General features: G+C 45.7%; 1 protein-coding gene across 5 annotated transcripts in view; it reads right to left on the bottom strand.

Annotated features, from left to right (window-relative positions):
• Nucleotides 1-21918, bottom strand: part of Dag1 (dystroglycan 1) — a 70961-nt gene extending 49043 nt beyond the window's left edge. The window contains exons 1-2 of one of the 5 annotated variants that reach the window (XM_087186079.1): nt 21610-21765; nt 18752-18906 (exon numbers count right to left, since the gene is read on the bottom strand). In XM_087186079.1, the coding sequence (XP_087042205.1) occupies nt 18752-18862 (111 nt within the window). In that variant the 5' untranslated portion in view covers nt 18863-18906; nt 21610-21765. Of the gene's footprint in view, nt 1-18751; nt 18907-21470 lie in introns of all 5 variants that reach the window. The other 4 variants (XM_087186080.1, XM_004834042.3, XM_004834041.4 and 1 more) reach the window with 4 other exon arrangements.
• Nucleotides 21919-24505: the final 2587 nt, after the last annotated feature.

The raw sequence follows: 24505 nt of genomic DNA, 5'->3' as shown, positions 1-24505 counted from the left end.
AAAGCCATGGCTCCCCTTACCCAAATCAATACCAACAAAGAGGACTACTATAGGTCATTCTGACCAGTCCTTGGGGTCACTTCTCACAAACCTTGCCATGAGTGCCTGAGGTACCACAGCAGGGACAGGCCACGCATACATCTGTATGCTCAAATAATTCAGAACTACTGCCTGGCCATTCTGCAAGGTCCTCTCCGTGGTCTCTCATATCACCCTACAATCTACCTTGTGATGCAGGAATCAGAGGCTTATGCTGTTATGGCTTATATCTAGATGTCCCCTCAAAGCCTCATGCAGTCATAGGCAGGGCTTTTTGAGAGATGGCTGGATCTAGAGTATGTGACGCTGGGATTGATCCATGGAGCAATGCTAGGCTCAAGGCACTACAATTAAGGGTATGAGTGCTACCAGCCCTAAGTAGCCTGGATAAAATAAAAGGGATGGAAAGAGTTTTGGTTGTCTCTCACTTGGTTTGCTACCTTCTGCCCACCATGAACTGTTTCTTCTCTGCGATGCCTGGCTCCCATGCCACCCTGCCTTGGAAGCAGCCAATTATAGACTGAAACCTCTACAAACTGTGAGCCAAATAAACCTTTCCTCCTTTAACTTTGGGTGTTGGGTAGTTTGTCTCAGCAATGAGAAAAAAGTAACTAAGACACTTGCTAGGGACAGGACCCTCAGAGTCTCTAAGACACACTGTCTCCTAAAAATATCAACTGGAGAGAAATAATGGTTCATTCTCCTCCCTCTTCTGTCTGGTCAGAGCAAGAGCAGGGCCCATACCTGTCTTATTCATCACCAGATCCAACCTTGGGGATGTAGGACATTGCCCAAGACCTAAGAGTGACTCAAAAAACTTGCTAACCTGGGTGTGATGGCACAAACCTTAATCCTGGAAGTTGAGGCAGGAGGATCACAAGTTTAAGGCCAGCCTGGGCCACTTAGAGAGACCCTGCTTTAAAATAAAATTTTAAAGGCTAGGACAGGGCCGGGGATGTAGCTCAGAGGTACCGCGCCTGTCTGCAAGTGCAGGGTCCTGAGTTCAATCGATGGTAAATAAATAAATGGGCTAGGATATCTCAGTAGTACATCTAGAGCACTTGCCTAGGATGCTAGAAGCCCTGGTTCAATTGCCACCACTATAAACAAATAAACCACTTGCTAACTATATGAAGTAATAGATAATATTAATTAGATTGTTTGTGGTAATCACCTCACAATGTATAAGAATAGTAAAATATCATGATGCACACCATAAATATATACAATTTTTAAAATTAATTTTTGGTAGGGGGTGCTGGGGATCAAACCAGTGTTCTACAATTTGAGCTACATCCCTGGGCTTTTTTTGAGACAAGATCTTGCTACGTTCCCAAGGCCGGTCTCAAACTCCTGGGCTCAAACAATTCTCCTCAGTCTTCCAAGTAGCAGTACTACAAGCACACACCACCATGCCCAAGTGAGGATGTACAATTCTTGCTTGCCAATGATACCTAAATAAAGCTGGGGAGAGACCACTGTGGAATGAACAAACAAAAGCCAGCAGCAACAGGACTTCCCCACTGGGTACCAGCCAAGAAGTCCTCCCACAGTCCTAGTCCAGCCTGTTTGTTTGTTTTTTGGTACTGGGGATCAAACTCGGGTCCCCGAGCTTCTGAGGCTGGCATTGGAACCACTGAGCTAAATCCCCGGCCCTCCAGCCTGTTTTACAAATTAATTTAATAATATTTCATCTTAAAACCCTTCTTAGAACTAATTCCTCTTTTTTCTGTAATCTTTTAAAATTATAAACAGGTTCATTAAATGAGCTAATAGGTGCACAGAGCTTAGAAAAGTACTTGACAAGCAGGGCACAGTGGCAAGACCTACTGTCCCAGGGGACTCAGGAAACTGAGGCAGGAGGCCTCCTTAAGCCCAGCAGTTTGGGGCTAGCCTAAGCAAACTAGCAAAACCTATTTTTAAAAAGAGAAAGAAAAAAAAATACCTGATGGAACAAATACACATACAAATTACAAATAATCTTAATCCAATCAGCCATATCCCTCATGGGTATGACATTTCTATGTTTAGATACATACAGAACGCATTAGGACACAATCCACCCCAGTGGACTGGCTAAAGGACAGGGACATCACTATCTGTACCACTGGGTGTCCTGCTTTCTCTGCCCAGATCTGAATTACACACACACTAACAATGGATCTAGGCAGCTGTGCCAATGGCAGAAATGGACTTAACTTCTACACAGAGGTTCTTCTGTCTACACTGGAAGCCTATCTTGGAGCCTCCTCTCCTCTGCACTGTTCCTCACTGCCCAGAACCACTCCAGGCCTGGAAGCACCACTGTGGGCCCTGTTTCCCCTCTGCTATCAGAGTTCACAGTAAACACTTTAACTTACTTCCAGACCATTTGGTGGTAACCTCATTCTCTCATCTGATAACAAACAACAAGACTACCCTCATCAACCTAGAGCAAAGGTCAGAGATTAAATGCCTACCACTGTAGGAAAGTCATCTGGGCTTTCTATCCTGGGAAACCAAAGTCGTTCTGACCCACAACACAACATCAGAAAGTATGGTGCCTCCATTACTAGAGGTAAAACACAATTTTTGTCCTTAGAACAACTAATTATTCTGCAATCTCTCATTCTCTGCTCAGAAGTTAGGCACTAGTGGCTGCATATATAGTCTCACACCCTGGGGCTCGCCAAAATAGTCTCTGGTCAATTTGTCCCTCAAGGAGTCAGAAAGGTCAAGCAGGAGCCAGGCCTGGTGGTGTACACCTATAATCCCAGTACTCAGGAGGCAGAGGCAGGAGGATTGCTGTGAGTTTGAGCCCAGCCAAGGATACATAGTGAGTTTGAGGCCAGTCTGAACTACATAGCAAGACACTGTCTCAAAAAAAAGAAGCCCCAACAGTTCAAGTTTCTAGAAAAGATGTTACCGTTACAAAGTGAGGTTCAAACATTCCATACTAAGTTTAACCTACTATACTAACCAAAACAAACAAAAAACCCTTAAAATTCCTGACCTGAAGAGTACCAACCTAAGGCTGGGCAGGGTGACACATGCCTGTAATCACAGCATTTGGGAGGCTGAGGAGGAGGATTGCTGTGAGTTCAAGGCCGGTGTAGGATACATTGTGAGACCTTGTCTCAAAACAAAGGACCAAGGGCTGGGGATTTAGCTCAGTGGTTCCGCTGCCTGCCTTGAAAGCACAAAGACCTGAGTTCGATCCCCAGTAACAACAACAACAAAAAACATAAACAAAGGACCAAGCTAAAGGTGTAATGGTGCATACCAGTAAGTCCATCTACTTGAGAGGCTAACGCCAGAAGATCACAAATTGGAGGCCGGCCAGCCTGGGCAAGTTATCAATACTATGTTTCAAAATTAACAATAAAAATGGCTGGGCCACTAGAATACTTCCCTAGCATGTGTGAGGCCTGGGGTTCAATTCATACAGTACTATATAAAATAAAAACAAAAAGGGTTGGGACTGGGGGGTGTAGCGCTCAGTGGCACCGCAAGTGGCAAGGTTCTGAGTTCGATGCCTGGTACCAAAAAAAAGGGTTGAGGATACACCTGAATGTGAGACCCAGGTTCAATTCCTAGTTAAAAACACCCCTGGGGTTGGGCCAGGGATTTAGCTCAGTGGTTCTGCCACCTGCCTTGCAAGCACAAGGTCTGAGTTCGATCCCTGGTACCAAAAAAAAACACCTCTGGGGCTGGGGATATAACTCAGTGGGACCCTGCCTGTCTGGCAAGTGCAAGGTCCTGAGTTCAATCCTGGCATGGAGAAAAAAAGAGGAAAAAAACCCACTCCTGAGCTGGGAGTGGTGGAGCATGCCTATAGCCTATAATCTCAACACTCAAGCTGAGGGAGTAGGATCACCAGCCTGGGCACATAGTGAGTTCAAGGTCAGCCTGAACTACACAACAAGACTCTGTCTCAAAACAAACAAATAAATAAATAAAAAGCACTCCTGAATATCATTCAACTAAAGAATTATGTCTATCTTTTATCAAATATAAGACTCCTACTTTACAACAGTGATAAATAAGTAAGGATTAGAGAGAGCTGCCAGGCCCCGGGGAGGCACATTACTAGCAAGCCAAGTTTTCCTCAGCAGGCATGGAAAGGGTGTGTTGTCCCAATTTTACTGAGCAGAGTTCAAGGGCCTAACTTAAGGTTATACCAATGTGGGCCCCAGCCTCTACTTTGGCAGATTCCTTCCTCAGGCCCAGTTTCTGTTGCTGAGGTCACTGTTTTCACTATCCAACATTATTTTACTCCTGCCAAAAATCCTGTCCTGCCAAAAAGCAACAGTCTTCAGTGAGTAGACCTCACCTTGGGAAGGCATGACTCAATGCCACAGCATGACCAGCTCCATATGAACAAAAGTTCTCCTTAGGAAATTCAATACCATCTTATAAGTGCTATCATTTAAGATGCAATCTCAGCATGATAAACAAGTTTTATTCCTTCATTTGACAAAATTCCACATTCAACCCTAAAATAGAGAAAGAAATGTAAGCACTCTACTCAGGCAGAAGGATAAAAACTGTGGGGGGTGGGGGGGGATAGGGTCTTGCTGTGTAGTTCAGGCTGACCTTGGAACTCACTATGCAACCCAGGCTGGCCTCAAACTCACAGCAATCCTGCCTCAGCCCAAGTGCCAGGATGCAGGTGTGCGGCACTACACCTGGCTGGGCTAGGTCTTTTTTTTTTTTTTTTTTTTTCTGTAATAAAAGAAAGGGATGCTGGGCATGACGGGGCACACCTGTAATCTTAGCATACAGGAAGCTGAGGTAGGAGGATAGGGGAGTTCGATGCCAACCTGAGCTACATAGTGAGTCTCCAAAAAACTAAAAAAAGGGGTCAGTAGTAAAGCACTTCCCTAGCATTCACAAGGCCCTGGGTTCAAACCTCAGCACAAGAAAGAAAAAAGAAAGGAAGAGAAGGCGTGAGGGGTAAAAACCAGGCACACACTTGTAATTCCAGCACTCTTGAGAGGCTGAGGCAAGAAGGGAACAACTTCAATCCCAATCTGGACAACTAAGCAAGAACCTGTCTAAAAATAAAAAAGGGCTGGGGATGTAGCTCAGAGAGAAGACCCTGGGTTCAGTCCCCAGTACTACCAAATGAGAAAGATGGAGGGTGGGAGGGATGGTAGAAAGAAAAGGTGAGGAAGATAAACACCCAAGTGAATGCCAGTGCCAGCTTCTCTCACAAGATGCTTCCACGAAGACAAAGAAATCACATATAATGAGGTATCAAAGAAGACTGAGATTTTTTTTTTTTTTGGTACTGGGGATTGAACTTGGGACCTTGCACTGAGCTAAATCCTCAGCCCAACTGAGATTTTTTTTTTTAATCCTAAAATGAAGTACAAATTCCAGGACCATTCCAAAGCTTACCTACTGGGTTTCTGAGGAGCAAATTCCTCAATAGTTATCCAGGCAATCACGTAGAAAAGCCCTTCGCCAAACCCTTGTACCCTGCACAGAACCTGACAAAACACAACATCTGGCCACATATCTGACTCCCAGTATGAAACCCATACTTCTGGACAAGAAGGGGCTGGCTGTGTCTCTATCTGTCCTCTCACTGAAACCAGAAGTAACCCTCAAAGATTTTTCCCCCCAGAGACACACTGGCCTAGAGTCAGGAGTAGAGCTGACTAATGTACATGGTAGCTCAACTCAAGGAAAAAGCATCCATATTCAAAACAAATCTGTTTGGGGCCGGGGATTTAACTCAGTGGTTTCGCCGCCTGCTGTGCAAGCACAAGCACAAGGACCCAATCCCTGGTACCAAAAAAAACAAAAACAAAAACAAAACAAATCTGTTGTTTAAGAAGCCTTGAGAGAGGGTGGGGATTTAGTTCAGTGATTCTGCCACTGCCTTGAAAGCACAAGGTCCCCAGTTCGATCTCTGGTACCAAAAAAAAAAGCCTTGGGGGTGGGGGTACAGACCAGTGGTAAGGCACATGTTTAGCATGTGCAAAGACCTGGGTTTAATCACCAGCACCAAAAACATAAAAACATGAAAAAAAAATAAAATAAAAACAAAGGGGGCGGTGCTTAGACTTTCCCCATTCATCTTCTGGCATACATCTTCAATGAACTCTAAAATTGATTACAGCTAAAATAAAGAGGACAACACTATGAAGCCTAATTTCATTCCCAGACTGATCCTGTGTCCCAGTGGATGTGGAACACAGGAATGGCCCAGAGGGAGCACTCAGACTCTTATGACTAGTGACTCAGTCCCCTTTGGGAACAGGAGGTCTGCTTTTCCAAATAGGGCTCCTCTCAGATCTGCTACAAGCCTGAGCTCAGTGTCGCAAACAGATCCCACAAGAGTGTTTATCAAAACATAACATGAGGGGCTGGGGATTTAGCTCAGTGGTTTCTCTGCCTGCTGTGCAAGCGCAAGGACCCAAGTTTGATACCAGTACCAAAAAAAACAAAAAAAACCCCAAAACATAACATGAGGAGCTGGCCCAGTGTGGTGGTGCACGCCCATAATCCCAGCACTTGGGAGGCTGAGGAAGGAGGATCCTTTTGAGTACAAGGCCAATGGGCTACATAGTGAGCTCAAGGACAACTCCAACTATGTAGCCAGACCCCGTGAAGGAGGAGAGGGCAGAGGAGGGGTGGAACAGAACAGAACAGATCCTGAGGGGCTGGAGGTGTAGATGAGTGGTACAGTGCTTGCCTAGCAGGCAAGATAGGTTCAGTAAGACAGAACAAAACTGGAGCACAGACTTGAGAGCAAATAAAGCCCAACTACCTCCCTTCGGAAACCTCCTAAAAGCAGCCCCCTCCTCCTCACTACCCAGTGACCACAGCAGACCCGGAAACAGAGGCACAGGAGGCTTGACAGCAGGCAGCTGTGCCTGGGGCAGGGCCCACAATAGGCCCTATTCTCCCAGGAAGGATGGCAGGGTAGAAGAGGCCAGGACATTCCTCCGCCCCCTCACAGAGGGAAAGGGCACAGGCAGCCTAGGGCACCAGAGGCCCACACAGGAAGGAAGGCATTTTCCTGTTCAGCTGTTAAGACTCCAAAGAGGACTCTAGGGGATTCCCAAAAAACCCAAGGGTGCCATAAGGTGCCATCCCATTAAATCTGGCACATTAGATTGCCTACACAGGGGACTCTTCTAACCAGCAATACCCAAATGGAAGGAAAAAAGCTAAGGGCTTCCAGGACTCAGGAGACCCCACAGCCCTGTCATCTGGAGGCTGACACTGGTGAGCAGAAACATCAACTTCTGCTAAAGATTTCTTCCCCGAACCAAGGAATCTAGTCACTTCCTTAACGATTGCTTTTTTGCTTATTTTTTTGTTTGTTTGTTTCTGGTTTTGTTTTGTTTTTTGCTTAAATTCTTTTATTGGTACATTTTAGGTATACAATATGTTTACATTTATTATTGGGTGCTTGTACCTGTACATGATGTATCTTGGTTATTTTTTCCCCATTTTCTGTGTCCCCTTCACCCCCTCCACCCTTCCCTATTTATAAACACTTTGTTTCCTTTTTCCTTTTCTCATGGTTTCTGTTTTTTGACACAGGGGACTGAACCCAAGGGGTTCTCAGCCCTTTTTTTGGGACAGGGTCTTGCTAAGTTGCCTAGGCTGGCTTTGAATTTGTAATCCTTCTGCCTCAGCTTCCTGAGTGCTGAAATTAAAGGCATGCGCCACCAGGTCCAGCAAAAACTACTTTTAAAACTGCAAAAAGCGGGCCAGGGATTTAGCTCAGCAGCACAGTGTCTGCCTGGCAAACACAAAGTCCTGAGTTCCATCCCCAGTACAAAAAAACCCCAAAAGAACTGCAAAAGCACATCTTCAAATTGCCAAATTCAGTGTTTTAGGTCTGTACTATAGACTTTTGACAGAATATCATGATCCAGGTAATCAGAAGAAACATCTAGCCTGCTGCACAAGCGCAAGGACCCGAATTTGATCCCCGGTACCAAAAAAAAAAAAAAGAAACATCTGGTAACAAAACTTAAGCTTTCCTGGGGGGAGGGGTGTTTTGGGGTTTTCTTTTTTTTGAGGCAGGGGTATTAGTGAACCCAAGGCCTTCAAACTGAGCTACATCCCCAGCTCTTTTTTATTTTGAGACAGAGTCTTGCTAAATCACTAAACTCCCCAGGCTGGTCCTGAATTTTCAGTCCTCCTGCCTCAGCTTCCCAGAGTCCTGGGATTATAGGTATGAATCACCACACTCAGAAAAAGAAAGACTGAGACATGAATCCTGTTATTTACTCGTGATTTTAATGAATTCTATTTTTAGATCTTTAATAAAGAGTTTCTCTTCTACTTTGCTCTTGCAAAATTTCTCCACTCAGGCAATTCAATCTTTGTAATACTGCTCAATAAACTAAAAACGAGCCAGATTTGGTGGTGCATGTTTGTAATCTCAGCACTCAGGAGGCTGAGGCAGGAAGATCACCACAAATTCAAGGCCAGCCTGGGCTACATTACAAGACCCTGCCTCAAAAATCAAAAGCAAAGGGGGCCGGGGATTTAGCTCAGTGGTTTATTTATTTTTTTTTTTTGGTACTGGGGATCAAACTCGGGTCCTTATGCTGTGTAGCAGGCAGCGAAACCACTGAGCTAAATCCCCGGCCTAGCTCAGTGGTTTTGCTGCCTGCTGCGCAAGCGCAAGGACCCGAGTTTGATCCCCGGTACCAAAAAAAAAAGCAAAAATAAATAAGTAAGAAAATAAATAAATAAGAAAAAGGGGGGAGGTCCTCACTAAATTGCCCAGGCTGGCTTCAAACTTGCAATCCTCCTCTCTTGCCTCTACCTCTCAAATAAATGGAATTACAGGTGTGTGCAACTGTGCCCAGTTTGCAGCTGAACTACACAGGGAGAACCTGGCTCAAAAATAATGAGAGTGAGAGAGGTTTATGCCACATTGAAATCAAGAAATCTCCTGTCAAGCCCTTAGATACCTGGGGGTTAGATGCTCCCTGAACAGGGAAGAGGCAAAACAGATAACGAGAATATTTGCAAAATCAAATGAAAAGAATGTCTTAAATTCTATATACCACCGATTAGTACCAAATTTTTTAAGAGGTTTTTCTTGGGGAGGGGGGTTTACCAGGGATCAAACTTGGGACCTTGCGCTTGCAAGGCAGGCGGCAGAACCACTGCACTAAATCCCCAGCCCAGTGTTTATTTGTATATTCCCACAGTCTGCCCCAGCGTGCAAAATAACACACATAGAAATGAAGAGCAAGGGCCAGGGATTTAGCTCAGTGGTTCTGCCTCCTGCTTGTCAAGCGCAAGTACCAGAGTTCGATCCCAGTACCAAAAAACAAAAAACAAAACAAAACAAAAGAGCAAGCAGGGCATAGTGGTGCACGCCTGTAATCCCAGCACTCTAGAGGCTGAGGCAGAAGGATCTCCATGAGTTCAAGGCTAGTCTGGGCTACAGTTGAGTTCAAGGCCAGCCTAAACTACATAGCAAGACCCTGCCTCAAAAAACAAACAACAACAACAAACAGTAAAAGAAAAGAAGAACAAATACTGGCCACTTTTCATTGAATGGGACACACCCTTCCAAACTTTTTTTTTTTGGTATGGGGATCAAACTCAAACTCGGGACCTTCCGCTTGAGAGGCACAGGCAGCGCTTGAGAGGCAGGCAGCAGGCAGCGGAACCACTGAGCTAAATCCCCAGCCCTCTTCCAAACTTTTTACTTGTCCTTGAGTTCCCTCCAACTCCCTACTACCATAACAGCTATGGCTGCCTCTGGGAGAATAAAGTGTGGCTACACATGCCCTCAAGGACAAGGAACACCGAGAGTATATTTCTACACAGCTATAAAAATTGCAAAACTGGCTGGGCAAGTAGTTCAGTGGTTAAGCACTTTTCTACCATGTGTGAAACTCTTGAGTTTCATCTTCAGCACCCAAAAATAAATAAATAAATAAACTGCAAATCCAGGCTTGTTTTAGAAAGGGAATATACAGGCTGAGGGGATGGATGAGAGATTTCTTTCCTCTGTATAATCCTTCTAAATTTTATGGGGGGAGGATTCCTGGAAATCTAACCCTTTGAACTACATTCCCAGTCCTATTTATGTATGAATTTTTTGGGGGGTACCAGGGATCAAACTCAGGACCTCGTGCTTTTGAGGCAGGTGGAGGCACCACTGAGCTAAATCCCTGGCCCCTGCATTTATTTTTGAGATAAAATCTTTGTTTTTTTCTTGTTTTTTTGGTTTTTCGAGACAGGGTTTTCCTAGGTAGTTTAGGTAGGCCTAAACTATGTAGTCCAGGCCTCAAACTCGAAGTGATCCTCCTGTCTCAGCCTCCTGAGTGCTTGGGATCATACATACATCACCCCACCCAGCCTTTTGAAATGAAATCTTGCTAAATTGCTCAGGTGAGACTTGAGAACCTCCTGCCTCAGCATCCCAAACTGCTGGATTACTGACATGTTCCAACACACACGAGCCTTCTGAACTTTTTAAACTTGTACCACGTAGTTCCTATTTAAAGAAACAATAAATGCAGGTGTGGTGCTGCAATCCCAGCACTCAGGACGCTGAGGCAAGAGGAACACAGTGAGTTTGAGGACAGCCTGGACTATAGAGCAAGACCTAGCTTCTAGGGAAAGGGAGGGGAGAAGGGAGAAAAGGGAGAAAGGAGGGGTACCAGCTATGGTGGTACACAACTGTAACCGGTAATGCCAGCACTTGGGTTAAGTGAGACAGAAAGATTCAAAGTTTGAGGGCTGGGGATTTAGCTCAGTGGTTCCACCGCCTGCCTTGCAAGCACAAGGACCCGAGTTCCATCCCCAGTACCAAAAAACAAAAACAAAAACAAAAACAAAGTTTGACCCTAGTCTGGGCAGTTTAGTGATATAGCAAGATCTGTTCTCAAAATGAAAAAGTCAAAAGAGGGCTGAGGATGTAGCTGAGTGCAAAGGCCCTAGGTTCAATTGCCAGTGTTGAAAAAATAAAGTAAAATTAAAGAAAGAATAAAGCTGGGAATGTAGCCCAGTGGTAGAGCATTGCCTAATATGCATAAGGCCTTGGGTTCCATCCTTAGCATTTAAAAAAAACTGAACCAGGCACAGTGGCACCACACCTATACTTCCAGCACTCAGGATGCTGAGGCAGGAGGATGGATCACTGAGAGTTCGAGGCCAGCCTGGGCTACGTAGCGAGTTCAGGACCAGCCTGAACTACACAGCAAGACTCTGTCTCAAAAAATTAAAAAATAGCTGGGGATTTAGCTCAGTGGTTCCGCCGCCTGCCCTGCAAGTGCAAGGACCTGAGTTTGATCCCCAGTACCAAAAAAAGAAAATTTTTTTAAATAATTAAATAATAAAGCCAGGCATGGTGGTGCATGTGGAGGCTGAGGCAGGAAGATCACTGTGAGTCAGGCCAGCCTTGCCTATATAGTTAATTCAAGGCCAGCCTGAACTACACAGCAAGACTTAGTCTCAAGAAAAAAGCAAAACATTACATTAAATTAAAAATAAATAAAATAGGCTGGGGTGGGACTGGGGATTTAGCTCAGTGGTTCTGCCACCTGCCTTGCAAGCACAAGGTCCTGAGTTCGATCCCTGGTACCAAAAAAAAAAAAAATAGGCTGGGGATGTAGCTCAGTGGTGCAGGGGCTGCCAGGCAAGCTCAAGGCACTGAGTTAGATTGCCAGTACCAAATAATAAATTAATTAAAATAAACTTGAGACGATGAAAGATTTTTTTCCTTTCCTTTCTATTTTTACCTTCCACACATTTATTTGAAATACAGAATTATTTGAAAGAATTTTCTCCTATTATTATTTTGCAATTTTGTGGTCATGGCCAGGTATGGTAGTGTATGCCTATAACTCCAGCACTCAGGAGGCTAAAACAGGAGAATCACCGTAAGTGTGAGGCCAGCCTGGGATATATAGTAATATCCTGTCTCAAAAAACAAAAAATCTGTGGTTAATCATTTTGCCAAGTTTATGATTATCCCCCATCTTTCTTTGGCAGAAATCTGTCTTTTTAAGTACCTTATCTCCCCTTTTAGGGGTAGGCAGCTTTGAGACCCTTACTTTCCTAGAGAGCAGAGGCTCTGCAGGAAAAGAAAGAACCAATACTGGTGAATGCCCTCAACCAGAGACAGAATTACACCAACTGACCAACACCAAAGGGAGGGAGGAATGGCACTTCCATCTCCTGCCCACATCACTAATTAGTCACCTTCTTTGTCAAAGGACACAGTAAGATTATGAAATGTTTGAGTTCATTCAGGAAAAATTTTTTTTAATAAATTTTATTTTATTCTATCCCATCATCTCCCTCAAGCACCCTCCCCTCCCTATGTACAAAAGCTTTGTTTCCATTTTTTCATTCAGGAAAAAAATTATGAAAATTTTCAAAGGTATAAAATTAATTCCAGCCAGGCATGGTGGCACAGGCCTGTAATCCCAGTACTCAGGAGCCTGAAGCAGGAGGACTGCAGCAAGCTAGAGGCCAGGCTGGGCTACATAGTAAGCTCAAGGCCAGCCTGAACTACATAGTGAGACCCTGTCTCCAAAAAACAAAAACAAAAAATAATTAATTTTAAAAATGAGGGCTGGGGATTTAGCTCAGTGGTTCCGTCACTTGCCTTGCAAGCGCAAGGACCCAAGTTCAATCCCCAGTACCAAAAAAAAAAAAAAAACCTAGAAAAAATGAAATTAATTCCAGTACCTAGATTTATTTATTTATTGGTCTGGGGATTAAACCCAGAACCTTGGCATTGAGCTACATCCTTTTGAAATTTTTTTATTTTGGGAAAGGGTTGCTCACAGTAAGTCATACAGGCCAGCCTCAAACTTACAACTGTCCTATTTCAGCTTCCCATACTGCTACTGGGTTTTGGGGTTCTAGGATCTCCTTCTAGAGGTATTTTCTAGTTTTTTTCTGCCCCGAACAGAGACTTGGTCAAGACAAGCACAAAAGGTAGTGAGGTTTTACATTTACTAAATGTAGGAAAAGAAACATGCACTGCAGAGTAAGTGCAGGCCAATTAAAAGTACAAAAAGAAGTACACTCTACAAGGTGTGAGTGTACCACTGTAAAAACAAAGAGTGCAGTGGCCAAGAGCTCAAAGTGGCTGATTTTTAGGACAGGGATTTAGCTGAGTGGTTCTGCTGTCTGCCTCGCAAGTGCAAGGTCCTCAGTTTGATCCCCAGTATCAAAAAAAAAAAGGTGGCTGATTTTTGTTATCTCCCACTCCTCAGAGGAATGTAGGTCATCCTATCAAAAACCTGTTTGCACTGGAGATGGTATCACGCATGCATAATCCCAGCATTTGGGAGGCTGAGGCAGGAAGACTGCTGCAAATTCAAGGATAGCCTGGACTACATACTGAGTTCAAGGCGAACCTGGACTACATAGCAAGACCCTGTCTCAAAAAGAAAAAAAAAAACCTGCTCAAATTCTCTTCTCTTTTTCTTTTTGGTACCGGGGATCGAACTGGGGTCCTTGCGCTTGCACAGCAGGCAGCAAAACCACTAAGCTAAATCCCCGCCCCACAAATTCTCTTCTCTTGAGAAGAACTGAAGACAGTACTCTCTGATTCCAAGTGCAGGGATTTGGGAAGTGTTCTGCAAATGTGTCCTGGAACTGACCAGGTCATGCCCACTTCCCAACCAGTTTGCCATCCCCTAATCTCCTACCTCAATAGTGCAGGAATTACAGGTGTGTTCCACCAAGCCCAGCTAATTCCAATGTCTATATTCTAGACAGCAATTTAAAAAGTAAATAACCCCCAGCGCTCCCTGGGTCCAATGCCTAGTATCAATTAATCAATCAATGGGCTACAGTGTAAGTGGTACAGTGGTACTGACATGCCTGCCACCCTGAGTTCAATCCACAGTACCACAAAAAAAAAGGGAAAAAGAATAAGAAAAAATTAGCTTAAGAAAGTACAACTGAGAAACAAAGCTTGAACACTATTAATGTACCTCACAACATCGAAGATAAAGACATTCATCAATATGTTTTCTAAAAAATATTTGAAACAAAATCTGTGGGGGGGGGCTCAAAAAGTACAGTACATGTGCACACTTGAAAGATGCCAGGTCTGGAAGCCTTGAGCTAGCCCCATCAAAGTTTCAGGAGAAGCCACTGAAGCCCTGCTATGCCTGCCCAGAGACTCCAAAGGTATGTGAAGCATGCATCATTGAGAAAGGAAAAGAGCATTGTGAACATCTAATTGAGGCCCACAAGGAGTGCATGTGAGTCCTGGGATTTAAGATATGAACTGGTACAATCCCCGGTACCAAAAAAAAAAAAAAAAAAAGATATGAACTGGTGGTCTGCTCTATGAATGAATAATCCCTGAAGAATGAAGAAGATTAAATCATTTTGGAAGTTCTCTGATGAGCTTTGTAAGTGGATACAGTATTTATAATTTTTTTTTTTTGGTACCTGGGATCGTACTCGGGTCCTTGTGCTTGCACAGTAGGCAGCGAAACCACTGAGCTAAATCCCCAACCCCTTTATAATTTTTTTTAAAGGAACAAAAAATATTCAATGCTGGGTATGGTAGCACACACCTGTCATCTCAGCACTTGGAAGGCAGCAGGAGAACTATCACAAATTCAAGACCAGCCTGGGCTACACAGTGAGTTGAAGGCCAGTAAGTGGAACTATATAGTGAGATCCTGTATGTATGTATGTATGTATGTATGTATGTGTTAATTCAAATGACTGTGAGCCACCAAGACCAGCTAATTCCAAAGTCCTTTCTTTTTTTCTTTTTTTGAGAGAGAGAGTGAGTCACTATGTACTGTAGTTTGGCCTGGCCTTGAAGTATGTAGCCTAGACTGGTCTCAAATTCGTGGCAATCCTTCTCTCTCAGCCTTCTAAGTGCTGGGATGACATCACACCTACACTCAAAGTCACTTTTTAAAAATACAAACAGGTTCCGCCTCCTGCTCACAAGCGCAAGGTCCCGAGTTTGATCCCCTATACCAAAAATAAAAATAAAAACAGGAGCCAGAGGGGCTGGGGATTTAGCTCAGTGGTTCTGCTCGAAAGCTCAAGGACCCAAGTTTGATCTCCAGTACCAAAAAACAAACAAACAAACAAAAAAACAGGAGCCAGGTATAGTGGTACATACCTGTAATTCCCTACACTTGGGAATCTGGGGGATTTTATGTTTTGCAGTACTGGAGATTTTGCACTTAGTTACATACCCAGCCTTTTTTTTTTTTTGAAACAAGATCTCGCTATGTTGCTAAATTGCCCAGACTGTGCTGGAACTTGTGATCCTCCTGTCTCAGCCTCCCAGAGTACTGGGATAACAGGCATGCGCCACCACACTTGGTACTTTGGAGCCTAAGGCTCCAAGTTCGAGGTTAGCCTGCGCTACATAGTGTGAGACCCTTTCAAAAACAACAGCAGCGGGCCGGGGATTTAGCTCAGTGGTTTCGCCGCCTGTTGCGCAAGCGCAAGGACCTGAATTCAATCCCCGGTACCAAAAATAAAACAAAACACACAACAGCAGCAGAGGCCAGGGATGTAGCTCAGCGGCACATGCCTGCCTGCCAAGCCCAAAGTCCTGAGTTCAATTCCCAGTACTGGAAAAAAAAAAATAGGGCATAGCTCAATGACAGAGCATTTGCCTAGCAAGTGCAAGACCTAGGTTCCATCCCCAGCACTAAAACAAAAATTGTACATATATATGTACATATTTATATTCAGTTCCAGATATGGCACCAAATGCCTTCACCAACTTCAACACCCTCAGTTTATGATCCTGTATTACTGTGTCCCATTCATCTTTCCACTTTGGACACAGAGTAAGACTAAGAAAATGCTTAGCTATCAAACCAAAGAAAGGGAAAAATAGGAAACCCTTTTCATTAAGGCTAAATTAAACCCTCTGGCTGGTGTAATTCTGTAAACTACTCTAAATCTCTATTTATAGGAATTGCTATCTGAGCAGTATTACTAATGATCAGAGTGAAGGGAGACAGTCAAGAGGCAAAGAAAGTTATATGACTCTAAGTAAAACTGCCTTAATACACAAAGGATGGACACACAAAGACCTACTGTGAAATAACCAGATTAATTACTGCCTTACTCAAAACCACCATCACCTTACTCTAGGCCTGCAGTGTCAACACAGGAAAACCAAAGGAAAGGGACTTAAGCAACAGCTCAATAACACTGGCAAATGACAGAAATGCACTTTAAAGAAGGAAAAAAACACTGACTGGAGAAAAAGAGGGGAAAAGCCTAGACCAACACAGCACACATAGAAGAATACATTACCTGAATTAATTTCCACTTCAAGTTCCCTTGAGGTTCAATGCTCTATCCTAAGTTCCCATCTGGGTCCCTTCTGATGTTCACACCAGCATCCCTTATTTTCTGATACTCTAGAAGTCTCTAGCCCACAAGCAGTTACACTTTACAACTGTTTGAGTCTAAACAGCACATTTTAAAAACACCCTGGATGTTGACTCAAACTTCTCATTACTGACATCCTAACTGGGTTTGGAAAAAATACCTAAGGATTCTTATTTTCAACTATTCATAAAGTGGGTCTGTTACCACCCATCATTCCTCTGTGTACCTTTCATTAGGAGGGGAATGGGGGGGGGGCTTAGCTCAGTGACACTGCACCTGAATCACAAGTGCAAGGTCCTACGTTCAATCCCCAGCACCATAAAAAGAAAAAGCAAAAAACAAGAAAGATTGGGGGAGGGTTAGCTCAGTGGTGCCATCGCCTGCCTCTGAAAGCATGAGGTCCTGAGCTCGATTTCTGGTACCAAAAAAAAACCAAGGATATGGGAACCAGGCATGACAGCACACACCTATAGTCCCAGCATTCTAGAAGGCTGAGGCAGGAGGATGGCAAGTTCCAGCCCCAGCCTGGGCAACTCAGTGACTTATTGAGACCTTGTCTCAAAATAAAGCCTGGGGACTGGGGATGTAGCTCAATGCATGGGCCCTGGGCTCAAATGGAAGGAGGGAGTGGATAAAAAGATGGAGAAGAAAAAGGAGGAAGAGAAAGGAAGAGATGGAGAAGGAAGAAGAGGAGGAAGAGCAGGAGGAAATGGGAGGGAGAGGAGGAAAAGAAAGAGGAAGAGGGGGAAAAAAGGAAGAAGAGGGGAAAAAAGGAAGAAGAGGAGAAAGAAGGAGAAGAAAAAAGAGGAGGAAGAGGACAGGAGGAGGAAGAAGAGGAGAGAAAGGGGCCAGGGATATAGCTCAGTGGTTTCGCCGCCTGCCTCGCAAGCACAAGGACCCTAGTTCGATCCCTGGTACCAAAAAAAAAAAAAACGAATTAAGAAGAAGAGAGAAGGATGATGAAAGCAGTGGCAGTGGTGGGGCTAAGGGTACAAGTCAGGGGTACAGCATTTTCTCAGAATACATGAGGCATGAGGCCCTAGGTTTGGTTCCCAGCACTACACACACACACAATGACGACAGCCCAGAGTCAAGCCTTTCTCTCCTCTTGCAACCTAAGGTGCCCATCCTCTTCTATTCTAAGTCTCTTAAGTTCTCACCAACACTTGGTGAATACTATCACATCTTCCTTTTCTGTCACCTCCTGTCCCTTCCACTTGACAGTAGGCCCCTAATATCTACAGAGTTCATTTGTCTCCAAAGAAGGCTCCACCTGATTGCTGGCCACTGTCTTTGTTCAGGTCTACCATCTCCCCGCTAGAGTCTCACCATCAGTGACCAATGAACCCACAGTCCAGTGCTGTCCCCACAACCACAACGAAGGCTCAGTTCTTCAAATCAGGAGTTGAGGGGCAGGGATTTAGCTCAGTGGTTTCGCCACCTGCTGCATAAGCGCAAGGACATGAGTTCGATCCTCGGTACCAAAAAAACAAAACAAAACAAATCAGGAATTGATACCAGCACAGGTGCACTGAGACCTCTGAAGGCTCCCTATTCCTGCATAACTCCATGCTCCTCCAGGTGGCCTTCTGGACCCAATCCGGCCTTCGAGAATACCCAATAGAGATGCCTAGTCTTCTCCCTCTCACTCTTTGCCTCTGCGTATCTCTTTCCTATCAGTGATGGTAGAAAAGTACTATCCTTGACACCACTTTCACCACTCAAACTACTAAGCCTTCCAGAAGGCCCACCTCAAATACAGTCTTCCCTAAAGTTTGTCCTCCTTCTGGGCCAGGGATTTAGCTCAGTGGTTTCACCACCTGCTGCACAAGCGCAAGGATCCGGGTTCGATCCCTGGTACCAAAAAAAAAACAAAACAAAACAAAGCCAAAGTTTGTCCTCCTACTCTGCCCTCAAACCCAGGATCCTTTGACTTGCTTCAACATGGTCCCCAGTATGGGGTCCAGAAAAGTTCTGATAAGCCCTGGTTCTTAAGAACGATCCCTCACTCATGAGGCCCCAAGTTCTTTGTGAGGCCCCTTCCCACCTCTCTGTATCATCCTGTTTTACACCTATCATTAGACACTTGGTCTTGGGAAGACCCAGCTGAGGCTACCATTTTCAGTCTGATGGAACACAAATGCAGACAGGTATAAACGGTCAAATGTTTAACCTTAGAGTATGGCGGCACACACTTGTAATCCCAGAGCTCGGGAGGCTGAGATACAGGATTACAAGTTTGAGCCCAGCAATCAGGTGACTTATCAAGACCCTGTCTCAAAATAAAAAATACAAAAAGAGCTGATGCTATAACTCAGTGTGAAGGCCCAGGGTTCAATCCTCAAACCCTCCTTCCCAAAAAATGTTCAACCTGGATTCAAACCTTTCCACTGCCCCATGACCATTGTATGACCTTGGGCACATTCCTTTTTCTGTTATTCAGCTTCCTCAGCCAGTAGAAAGGTCTCCTCTGGGGCCGGGGATTCAGCTCCATGGTTCCGGTGCCTGCCTCGCAAGCGCAAGGTCCTGAGTTCAATCCTCGGTACCAAAAAAAAAAAAAAATTAAAAAAAAAAAAAAGGTCTCCTCTGCACATGAAAATACTACAGAGCACAAATAGAAGGCCCTGAATGGCAACTGATAGATGTCCATCACATCAATGACCTAGGGAGCAAGAGCAGGAGCAGGAGGGGCTGCAACACCTATAAAGTAGTGGACTGAAAATGCACTTATCTACTTCATCAAGGACAAATGCGTATCTACTCTCAGAGGTTGAAACACTTGCTATGTCCAAGAGGAAATGCAATGCTCCAGGTTGAAGTAAAAGCTTTTGGTTTGGTTTGGTTTTTTTCTGGTACTGGAGATCAAACTCAGAACCTTGCACTTGCGAGGCAGGCGCAGTGCAACTGAGCTAAATCCCCGGCCCTAGAAGTTTTTAACAATCACATATCAGGCCTCTCCTTTCTTAAGCATCAACTCCAGTTTAAGTAGGCACCAGGATCCCTCCCAACCCCACCATCCTTGATACTTAAAAACTGTCAGCAAATTCATGAGCCACCACATTCAGCAGGTTGGGTTTTTGTTGTCGTTTTGGGGGATGGAATGCAGGCCCTTGTACAAGTTAGGCCAGCGCTCTACCACTGAGCTGCACTCCCACACACCCCCCCCAAAAAAGAAATGGTTAACTCCTATCAGGCTTATGCTTTCAGCCCACACATTCCTAAACGCAGGCTCCTCCCTTTCTACTACCTTTCCAGTCTCTCTTCTCAGAGTGCTCCTCCTTTCCCCATCTCTCCTCAGTTAGAAGACTACAAAGGTCCTGACCCCCTTCCCTCCTGCCACTCCCTAAGTGGCCACAGGCAATATCTTTTTTTGGCAATATCTTTCTAAAGACAGGTCCGGATTATGCCACTCTGATTAAAAGCATTCCCAGGTTCCTGTACCCTGAGTCTGAAGTTGGAACTCCTGAACATAAGGCCCAGAGCTCCCACCTGTCAAGCTGGAGGACTCCCAGGCACTATTTTAGGTGCCTATGTACATTTGCCCATGTGCAGGACATGATACCCCCAGCTAATTCTGCTCGCCTTGAACGCCCCAGTTCAGGAATTCTAGCTCTTGAGGCTAGCATGTAAGCACATTTTCTGGGCTACACAGCAGGTATTAATCATGGGTTCTCTGGTACCCACAGTCTCCCCTCCAAGGAGGGTCAAAAGCAAAGCATTTTATATGGGTCCCTAAGATTACTACAGAATTTGACAAGTAGTGAAATCAAATATTTGCTAAATAAGTGCATTTTGCCAAATCAGTTTTCCTTCTTCTTTTTTTTTTTTTTTTTTTGGTACCGGCGATCGAACTTGGGTCCCTGAGCTTGGGCCGCAGGCGTCGAAACCACTGAGCTAAATCCCTGGCCGCCAAATCAGTTTTTCAGAACAAAGACCTGCCCTCTGCCTCTTTCAACAGAAGCACATATCAACACTGACTTTCATGTTCCAAATAGGTGCTTGTTGTCTATAGAGTGCTGCTTATTCTTACCTTTACACAGTATACCACAGGCCTTGAATGTGCTCACACTATGTACCTAACTCCCTACTGAAATCTGATTTCTCTAAAAAACAGCTACTCAACTTCCTTTAAGCATGCAAGCCATGAGTTTCAAGTCCAAAAAAGAAAAAAAAAAAAAGGTCAATTCTCCATTTTCAAACTATGGACTTTTATGCCTCCAAAATGTGTTAGGGTCGAATTCATTTTTAGATCAAGAACATTCCAAAATTATCTTGTCTCTGAACACTGTGCATACCAAAACGTGATAAAATTACAATATCCCATTTACACCACTTTCCAAAACACCTGGAAGCACACCCAACTCTTTATCTAACCTTATGTCCTATAAACACCACCCTCACTTCACAGAGCCTGGCTTCTGTGCCAGGAACTACTTCTGCTGGCTTATTTAGGGAAACAGCAGGCAGAACTCTTAAGTTAGAACTCAAAGCTATAAAGGTACTGTCCCAGACTCTTGCTAAACGACCAGTCAAAACCTCTCTATCATCACCACTGAAACTCATTCTGAAGTAACCCAACTTACATATCTAAGAGCTTTATAAATTGTAGAGATTAAAAGATGCATTTTAAATCATCAGTTGAGTTTGTAAGAAATTAACTGGAATTTATGGTAAAAGGATTCTGAGTTCAGACTGCGTTTCCTGAGGACACTTTCCAAATATACTCTCGAGTGAAACTGGTCTTCCAAACACCAAGTGAAAAGATAGTTAAACAGGCTTCCAAAGAAGCTGTACTGGGAGAAGGGACCTCGAAGGCTTGGAGCAACTCAGAGCCAGAGGCGTGGGCGGCGCCCTTAACAGGCCCAGCAGGGGCTCGACCCTGACTCCAGATCCAGCCCCACTGGGCCGCAACCCCGATGGAAGCCTGAAGGCGGCCCCAAGGCGGCCCGAAGGCCGCACCCGCCTGCGGCGGGAGCGCGATCCAAACTAAAGTCTGGCCCACTGCCGCTGCGCGGAGTCCGGGCCTCGCCGCCGAGCGCTAGGAATCAGCCAGAGGGACCGAGAGCAAGGGGCGGCTAAGCCGGGTGTAGCCGCCTCCTCACCCGCAAGGACGTCCGCGGCCGTCCCCGCCCCGGGTCGAAAGCTAGCAGCAGCAGGTGTTCCGTGGATGGCTCGGCCGACAGAGGCAGGGACCGGGGCCCAGGCAATCAGGCACCCCAGCGAGGGCGGGCGGCCACTCACCAAGCGCAGCGGGTGGGCCGCGACAGGTGTTCACTCCTCCCGGCCCCAGGACGCCAACACGCCGCCGGTCCCCCGGGTACTCAGCGAAGAGGCTGCCACCACTGCCGCCCCCAAAGCCCAGGAGCGCAAGCGGCGCGCCGCAGCCTCCGCGCGAGCACGTACCGGGCGGTGAGAGGGCGCCGAGCGCGAGGGCGGGGCAGGCGGCTGGAGCCTAGCAACCGCCTGACACGCGAGTGCCGCAACCAATCCCGTGGCCAGCTTCGCGCGGCGCCGAGGATCGTCCACGCGCCGCCCGCTTCTGCCTGCGTCTGCCGCTCTGCAGCGCGCCGCACCCGCGCGCAGGCCCCGCCCCCGTCTGCACCGCTCTGCTCATTGGCCCGCCATGCCCCCGGAAGGCCACGCCCGTTGTGGAAGCCACGCCTTCGAGGCCTGCTTCAATCCGGCGGCGACACGCCCTGGTCAGTTTCTGCAGGCCAGAAGCCCTGTGGGGCACGAGAGGGGAGGGGCGCTCCACGCAACCTCGGGCATTAAAGACTCACCTCCGGGTTGAGGAGGTAGCTGTTATGCAGCATTTGCCTAGCACGCGCGAGGCTCTGGATTCGATCCCCAGCACCGCAGTAATAGTAATCCGAAATGGTCAGGCCCGAAAACGTGTCTAGCCACAACTGGCCACCAGTTGATTGCCTTTGGCCTCCTAAATTACCTTAAACAAAAATCATGAGGGCTTCTCGAATTGCAAAAGATAAAGGCCTTCCTACCCAGCCCTTACACGGATAGGGAAACTGAGGCCAGGGCCGAGAGGGGTAGAGAACTGGCCCATCTGCTAGGGCCTTGGCTACAGCAGGCCTAACCCTCGTCCCCTCCCCCGCCTGGAACACTAAAATCCGATGCCTACTCAGGCCTGTTCCTGAAATAGCTCTGACCCTCTCACTCCCTGTGAGAGGCTTGCTTGCATTCTTTGGATGCGGGCTGAAGTAAGGGGGGGCGGGGGGAGTTGCTGCTAGGGTCTGTCCTCAACTAAGGGCAAGGAGGGCCGGGGATTTAGCTCAGTGGTTTTTGCCGCCTGCTGCGCAAGCGCAAGGACCCGAGTTCAATCCCCGGTACCAAAAAAATTAAAAGAAATTAAAGGGAAGGGTCCTAAAGTAGCTCTGCCCAGGGTTTATCTGGATCCCCAACCCGACTAGACCACTAGACTGAGACTTAACCATGACTGAACCTGACAGTTCGATGAGTCTGGGAATGGAAACCACAGGAGAGAAGCACATCTCAGACAGTTGAAAGGGAGGCCTCACTTTGCAAACACAGAGACCTTTTTACAACTCTTTGCACTCCAAACGCCATTTACTTGTGTTGGTTTTTGTTTTTGTTCTTGTTTTTCCAGGATCAGGGATCGAGCTCAGAACCTTACGCTTGCAAAGCAGACGTGCCACTGAGCTAAAGCCCCCGCCTCCCCCCTCTTTTTTTTTGGTACCGGGGTTCAAACTCAGGACCTTGCGCTTTTGAGGCGGAACCACTAAGCTAAATGCCCAGCCCACCCCCCCTTTTATTTTTTGAGACAGGGTCTCATTACCTGGCTAGGCTTTAACTTGAAATCCTCCTGCCCCAGCCTCCCAGAGCACTGGGATTTAAGGTATGCACCACCATGTCTGGCCTTTCTGCTGCTTTAAAAGGCTAAGAATGCAAGTTATTTGGGCTTCTAAATAAAATTTATTCTCTCATTCACCCCTTTGGCTCAGAGAGTCTGGCATCCACCCCTAAAGACACCAGGCACTGCTTTGCAGCCCTCAGTTCTGCTGGATATTTCAGAGTCCAGGTGTGTAGATATATATCTATAGATACCTATAGATAGGATAGCTATGTCATTCATATATATATATATATATATATATATATATATATATATATGTCTCCAAATGAAAAATTTTTTCCGTAGTGAAAAACAGGAGTACAGCCCTCAGAGTCCAGGTGTGTAGATATATATCTATAGATACCTATAGATAGGATAGCTATGTCATTCATATATATATATATGTCTCCAAATGAAAAATTTTTTCCATAGTGAAAAACAGGAGTACAGCCCTCAAGAGACACCTCTCAGGGCCGGCCATTTGCACAAAAGCAGCAAGCCACTCTTTAAGTCACACTAAACATCCACAGATGCCAAAATAACTCCCATTTGGGTTTTTGATTTGTTTGTTGTTTTAGTTTTTTGAGGTTTGTTTAATTTTTTTGGTATTGATCATTTGTTTGTTAGTTTGTTGAGACAGGGTCTCACTGTGTAGTTCACACTAGCCTTGAACTCACTATGTAGCCCAGGCTGGCCTCCAACTTGAGTCGATCCTCCTGCCTCAGCCTCCCAAGTGCTGGGATCACAGGCATGCACCACCACACCAGACTTTGGTATTGATCTTGTTAGATGAGTCACTAGGCCTCGTTCTGTCCTCCAAGGTCCAAGCACCACCAGAAATATGGTCAAAGGATAGGCTCCACCTTAACTAGCCAGTGCTAAAGGGTGAGGTAGGCCCTTCCCAGTCCTGGGATCAGAGAGACTGAACCAGAAGTTGCCTAAAATCCTTGCATCCAAATCCTTTCCAGTCTCTACCTCCCCAAGTTTGAGGCTCAGTTGAAAGTACTAGGGCACCACCTGGCTCTTCTGTCTCTCCCCAGCTCTCCAGCCTTGACAGTGCCCCAACACCACCACCACCACCACAGAGTATCCCTGAGCTCTTGGCCTCATTGCTGTCTTTCTTTTTTGGTCTGGAGTTGGGGTTCCCAAAACTCCATGTTCCTTCAGGCCTTAGAAAACAGGAAGCCTGGCTGGCCAAAGCTAAACAAACCAGCCTCTTGGTGTCCAACCTGCTCCCACTGGAACCTATACCAAAGTAGAGAGGGAGGT

This window comes from Heterocephalus glaber, unplaced genomic scaffold, assembly GCF_053883595.1.
Source record: "Heterocephalus glaber isolate CG9 unplaced genomic scaffold, H.glaber_assembly_v1.0 deba00001504, whole genome shotgun sequence".
Taxonomy (NCBI): Eukaryota; Metazoa; Chordata; class Mammalia; order Rodentia; family Bathyergidae; genus Heterocephalus; species Heterocephalus glaber.
Note: the sequence above shows the minus strand (reverse complement) of the source record. Positions and strands in the feature narration are given on the sequence as shown.